This window comes from Semicossyphus pulcher, unplaced genomic scaffold (genome assembly GCF_022749685.1).
Source record: "Semicossyphus pulcher isolate SPU_LCO1_2020_fin unplaced genomic scaffold, fSemPul1.0.p SCAF_1, whole genome shotgun sequence".
NCBI classification, from domain to species: domain Eukaryota; kingdom Metazoa; phylum Chordata; class Actinopteri; order Labriformes; family Labridae; genus Semicossyphus; species Semicossyphus pulcher.
In genome coordinates this window covers 21764228-21770637 of record NW_027211603.1, presented here as the reverse complement: position 1 = coordinate 21770637, position 6410 = coordinate 21764228, and the positions used below count along the sequence as shown (strand labels likewise).

The 6410-nt window shown below is 40.7% G+C and overlaps 1 protein-coding gene across 2 annotated transcripts; it reads left to right on the top strand.

Annotated features, from left to right (window-relative positions):
• Positions 1–1846: 1846 nt before the first annotated feature.
• Positions 1847–5831, top strand: isl2b (ISL LIM homeobox 2b). 2 transcript variants are annotated; one of them, XM_069662524.1, is made up of 6 exons: positions 1847–1904; positions 2294–2483; positions 2868–3130; positions 4283–4563; positions 5260–5427; positions 5715–5831. In XM_069662524.1, the coding sequence occupies exons 1-6, from the start codon at positions 1847–1849 to the stop codon at positions 5829–5831; spliced, it is 1077 nt and encodes a 358-aa protein (XP_069518625.1). The 2 variants fall into 2 exon arrangements, with proteins under 2 accessions (XP_069518625.1, XP_069518617.1); XM_069662516.1 differs by having other exon boundaries at positions 4280–4563.
• Positions 5832–6410: the final 579 nt, after the last annotated feature.

Below are 6410 nucleotides of genomic sequence, written 5' to 3'. Positions count from 1 at the left end.
TCACGAGCAGACTGGACCATATCAAGGTATAGCCTACGTGTAGCCTAGGCAGGATGAGCATGTTTTTTGGCTTTCAAAATAAGAGACATTAGCTTATTAGCTGTTTGCATTTGCCCTATATACTAAATTAATAAGTGGAGGCCTATACTGACTTTTTTTTTTTAGCATTCCATGAGAGGTGAGGAAAGATGAGAGAAATGCCAAAAAGGCTTTTGGCATTCAGATTTCAGACTGATTTGTGTTTGTTGTATTGCGGACAATAAACAGGCACACTCTGTCCTTCCTTGAGATGTTAGCAAACCTCAGAGCTGTTATCTGCAGGAGAGCTTTGAATTAGCTCCTGTAACAATGCTTGATCTTAGTGTGAGGAAATGTAAACGGAGGCGAAGCTCTGTTTGCTCGGTGTAACTAACTCTGCTGGAGAGGCTGCAGGAGGAAACAGACACACAGCAAACACTGGCATTGTGCAACTGTCTGTTGTGTTTGTTCTTTTCACGACTGTCGGCATTCAAACAGACCAACCCTGTCAATAGAAACGCAGTTTGATTATAATGTCTGTGAATCAAAGTAGGCTATTGAATCAAAATACATAATGCTATTGAATTTTCATTAAAAATGATTTATTTTTATGCATTTTTATACATAGCCTACAATTAAGTGCAGGTGTTTTGCGGTTGTGTGTAACTGCTCTCCATATGATTTTAATTTATGTAATGGTCCTGTGGAGAATCATAGCTATTAAATACATTTTTATCCTCGTATATATTAAAAAAAGTAGATTTTATTGAATTAACGTCAAATCTGGTGCTAAACAACTCCACAGAATAAATCTTCCTTTCTCTAATAAGTGCAGTTCTGCTGTTTCTCCAATAGATGGCCTCGTTCTCGAGTAGATGAGACACCCGGACGAAGCAGGTGACATTTGTCATCTGTCCTCTGATTCTGCTCAATTTATGTCCGAAAAACAAATTACTGCAACAATGAATAGTTTATTTATGCATCGTTTTGCCTGCGAGTCTAAAAGCAACATTATGACTTTTTTGTTTCTGAAGATCTATAATTATCTCATCATCATAATGGGAAAGGATTTTGATGTTCTACATAGATGCATTGAATAGCTTAAATTGAAATTAAGCTTGTTATTAATTAACCGGAAGTGTTAAAATATTCTGCATTCGATTTCTTACCTGCGTTAATGTTAGCAGGACGGTTTATACATTTTTATTATGACCAAATAATAACATGCGAATTATTTCTTGTCTCTAAACAGTCATTGATTTATTGTGTGAAATAAATGTAACCGATAGGATATTTTATAACAAATTTGGGGATTTTTTTAAGGTTATAAACCTTTTAGATGCCAAAGCTTTACCACATATTTTAGTGTACCGATGATGTTATTATATTATAATATTATATATAATAATAATCATTATCATCATCCTGAAGTGTATAGGCATCCTTCTATAAAAACAAAAAATTGTCAACGCTTATATGTTGCTTTTGTTTAAACATCTATATTTTTATCTCCTTCACTTTGAATCTTTGTTTGAAGAAACCAAAAATATAAATCCGCAATCTTAGGCTTTTATCACATAAAAAAATAAATATACTCTGGATTTATCTTTTATTTTTAACAGGTTGATAGAGAGGAAGATCCTGTAGGGCGATTGGAGAGCCCGTCGGTGACGTCATGACGTCAGGTCAGCGGCGTGTGGGACCCTGCAGACTCCTCGCCCGCCCCCCCGGAGTCCGAAGAGACACACGTTATCAGGGAGGCAGCCGAAGGGCCAGTCATCTCCTCACATCTTTTCTGCATCGACCACAATCCCCTTCATCATCCTGTATGGTGGATATTATTTTCAGCTCTTCTTTCTTGGGTGATATGGGGGATCATTCCAAAAGTAAGTCGGCTAAACTGCTCGGTGGACTTTTAAGGGGCAGATTTGGTTTTCGTCGCAGTGGCTTTATGGGCTACGTGATATTCTGAGCAGCGCAGCGATTGCTAAAGTCATTTTCGTCTTAATGCATTTGTTTATTCGGCTGTGCATTTTTAGGTGCTTTTTAAAACCGAAACAATTCAGTGTTTTGCTTTACGAATTCTGGCAGAAGTCTTCATGTGTTACATAACAGCAGGACTTTTCCAGTCTGCAGAAATGACGAGTTCACTGCAAAGCTGAGACACACGGGCTGGATTTTATATTGTGGAAAAAGAAGATAATTTATGCTTCTGTTAAATGAGATAGTGTGTCTATTTTCAGTCTGTGGTAACAATTCTGTGGATTCTTTGCAGAGAAGCCAGGATTCGCGATGTGTGTCGGATGTGGAAGTCAGATCCATGACCAGTACATACTGAGAGTGTCTCCCGACCTGGAGTGGCACGCAGCCTGCCTCAAGTGTGCGGAGTGCAGCCAGTACCTGGACGAGACCTGCACTTGTTTCGTCCGGGACGGAAAAACTTATTGCAAAAGAGATTATGTAAGGTAGGAGTTTGGAAATGTTTCCTTATAGTCTGAATCACGTTTACACATTTTAAATGTTAAATTCAACATGAGAAGCAAAGCGAATTTAAAATCGACTCCACAGGCTGTTCGAAAACTAAATAAAGAATCATTTGGAGTTATTAAAAAAAGAGGAGTAAAAAGCTGAATAACTTGTTTGTAACAACTCAGCAATATGATCATAATTGCTAAAAACTAAAAAACTTAAAAAAGCAATACATTGTTTTAATCCATTCAAATTAATAAAAAATATATAGAATAACATTATTTACTCTTTTAGATAAAGCTCTCAGCCGAAAGTTTTCCTTTTTTGTTATTTTCCACGTCTTGCTTTATTTTTAATTCCTTGACCGTCTTTCTTTGCAGGCTGTTTGGAATAAAATGCGCAAAATGCAACCTGGGATTCAGCAGCAGCGATCTCGTGATGAGAGCCCGGGATAACGTGTACCACATCGAGTGTTTCCGGTGCTCGGTGTGCAGCCGGCAGCTGCTGCCGGGAGACGAGTTCTCCCTGCGGGAAGACGAGCTGCTGTGCCGGGCGGACCACAGCCTGCTGCTGGAGAGGAGCTCCGCTGGAAGCCCCCTAAGCCCCGGACACCTCCACCCCAACAGACCGCTGCACCTGGCAGGTCCGGTTATTATTATAATTATTATAATTATTATTATTATCATTTTAGCTTATTTATTTTTGCTTTTTGCTACAGCTAAGTGGTTTAAAATCAGGTACGAACGTCTTAATATAAGCAGTTTATTCCAAAATAAAAGCCCTGCCGTTTAAAGAAATGTAATAAATTCGTGTAGTAGCTGCTCAACAGCAAAGTAAACACACAAATAGTGATCGTTTGTTAAAAAATAGGAAATTAGTTAAATAAAACTAAAAAGAGAGAGAAATCAATAGGTTATAAAATTGTCATGGATTTGTATTTTTCATTTTTAAATCCGGATAACTTTCGAGCTAAGTGTGTGTGTGTGTGTCTGTGTGTGTGTGTGTGTGTGTGTGTGTGTGTGTGTGTGTGTGTAAGGTGTGTGCTGCCACCTTTCCTTAAGGCCTAATTTCATAATTGATCTCATTAGCGCTAACCTGCTCTGGAGCCATTATCTGAATAATCTGGTAGGCCTATTTGAGTCGCGACTGTGCGTGTCTTTCTCGGCGTGTGTGTGTGAGTGTGTGTGTTCGTATGTGTGCAGAGCTGTCATCCTGCCAACAGAAAGAGAACAAAGCAAATGAGTGAATAATGTTCACCAACTTCCTGTTTAAAGCGCTCGATTCAAATGAACTCACAGAGCACACAGAGACAGGCCTGCAGCTTACTTAAAATGGACTTTGGAGTCTAGATTTGGGGTTTAATTTCCTCCTGTTTTATCTCGATATATTTGAGATTTATAATATTCTGAGAACAGAAACACACACCTGGGTACAATTGCAAATCGTAGCAAAAAGAAGCATTTAATCAAAAAATAAACTGACGGACTTTACGCAGCTGGCTGTCTTTCTTCTCCTGTATTTCCTGTCATTTATAGAGCAGCATTTCGTTCTTATTTCCATATGAGATATAAATATAAAAAAGTCTGGACAAAACTAAATGGGCTTCTCAAAAATCTCCTCCTTTCCCTCTTTTTAAAAAGAAGAGTGATGAATATTCTCCTGCTAGTAAAGACTAAATGGTGCAGATTGAGATGAAAGGGCTGCAAAATATCACCATTTAAAGTCTGTCTGAGGCCTCTGCGCTCTGTGGCAGCTCCTTACGGTCCTCTTCTCTCCCTCCTCGCGCCCTCAGCAGACCCGGTGTCGGTTCGGCAGGCTCCGCACCGGAACCACGTCCACAAGCAGTCTGAGAAGACGACGCGGGTCCGGACGGTGCTGAACGAGAAGCAGCTGCACACCCTGCGGACCTGCTACAACGCCAACCCGCGGCCGGACGCGCTGATGAAGGAGCAGCTGGTGGAGATGACCGGCCTGAGCCCCCGGGTGATCCGCGTCTGGTTCCAGAACAAACGCTGCAAAGACAAGAAGAAGTCCATCCTGATGAAGCAGCTCCAGCAGCAGCACAGTGATAAGACTGTAAGCATCTTCGTAAGTTGTACCACTTGATTACTACCAACGATTCTTTCTTTTCCATGTTTTGACCTGTTTGCTTTTTATTTTAAATCATGATAAATATGAAAGTTTTATTTTAGTTTGAGGGCTGGCAGAAATCTGTATCATACGCAGAGTGTAGTAAAACACACAAAAGCAGTATGAACATTATTTATATCTTAATGGTGTCTTAAAATTCAACATGACTTTTGCTTTCTATAGGTTAGCTGAAGGTCTATCCTCTCTTTAATCACCACTGGCCTGTAATCCGTCTCTTCTTTGAGACTTTACTTTTGACTTTACTTACACAAAGACACATTGAACCCATTCCAGCTGGCTCCAGTGTCGTTCTGTATTCAAACTTTAAAGTCAATGAATAATGAATCAACTGTTTTGGCTTCAGTTGCTCGACCTGAAACATAAAAACTTCTCCTGCAAACAGGCCAGGTCTGCAGACCAGAGCTTAGTCTTTGCTCCCTCCCACATGGGAAATTAAAACAAAGTGCTGTCTAATTATTCTAAATTTAAAATTAATCATAAATGACAGATAAAATGCAGCTTTTAATTTAGCAAGAAGTCTTTTTGAATCAGTTATTTTACAAGTGACAGATAGATGTTGGATGCTTTCGTGCATGACAGATGAAATGATGTGTGTGCTGTTTGTTTGCCTCATTTGAGCAGAACCTGCAGGGCCTCACAGGGACGCCTCTGGTGGCCGGGAGTCCTATCCGACATGAGAGCAGCGTGCAGGGGAACCCGGTGGAGGTTCAGACCTACCAGCCTCCATGGAAAGCTCTGAGCGAGTTCGCCCTGCAGAGCGACCTGGACCAGCCAGCCTTCCAACAACTGGTGTGTGTGATCTATCCATCTATCTATCTATCTATCTATCTATTGCAAACATATCCACACCCATACAAACATGCAAACATTGATATTCATTTTGTTGCATGTGTGCACATAGGTGCATCAACACGCACACAAACTGACACACACTGAGAAACCATGCATGTCAACATTGTGTCTCCATGTCACCAAAAACCAGAGAAGCTGATCTACAGTGGTTCTACAACCACCTTTTTCAAAATAAAAGCCCGACTTTTACGCACATTCTGACGCATTGCTTTCCGTCTCTTCAGGTGTCTTTCTCTGAATCGGGCTCTCTCGGGAACTCCTCGGGCAGCGACGTGACTTCTTTGTCCTCTCAGTTACCGGACACCCCCAACAGTATGGTACCCAGCCCGGTGGAGACGTGAAACGGGGCCCCTTCAGACCCGTGGGTCCCCCTCCCCTCTCCTGCAGGGACATTTGCAGCATGATCCCGGTCCCCTGCATGTGACCATCACAAACTACAGAGAGGAGTTTTTTTTATTTCCTGAGATGGAGCAGAAGAACGCACCGATTGACTCCGTGTTTTTTTCTCTCGTTTTTTTTGTGGAGCTTTCATTGACAAAAACGAAAAAGAACAAATGTTGCATGACTTGATAAGGAGAGAGAAGATGTACAGAAGACCTCCCGATGGATATACTACAACAGAAACCTTCCCCCAGAAACAAACCGGAAACATTTCCACGTCGAAACAGAAGAACAGTTCTGCGGTTTCCTCATTGTGATCATATTGTGTCTTGTTTCTTCAACATGAGAACCTTCTTTTGATACATTTATTGCGTTGTGGAGTCCAGTTGACTCTTTGTCTTAAGGTCAGAGCATGATAATCTGCAAACTATTGGTGTTGTAAAATACTTTATCTTAAGGGCAGGAAACAGGCTGTTTGAGCTCCTCGAACAAAAAGTAAATTATTGTTATATTATTTATTGTTAGGAAAGCGGTTCGTA

What these genes read in the sequence shown, in the direction of transcription:
- isl2b (XM_069662516.1), top strand. Translation starts at nt 1,847, where the DNA reads ATGGTGGATATTATTTTCAGCTCTTCTTTCTTGGGTGATATGGGGGAT. An exon ending in TATGGGGGATCATTCCAAAA is followed by an intron (nt 1,905 to 2,293) that starts GTAAGTCGGCTA and finishes GATTCTTTGCAG; the next exon opens with AGAAGCCAGGATTCGCGATG. An exon ending in AGCAGCACAGTGATAAGACT is followed by an intron (nt 4,564 to 5,259) that starts GTAAGCATCTTC and finishes TCATTTGAGCAG; the next exon opens with AACCTGCAGGGCCTCACAGG.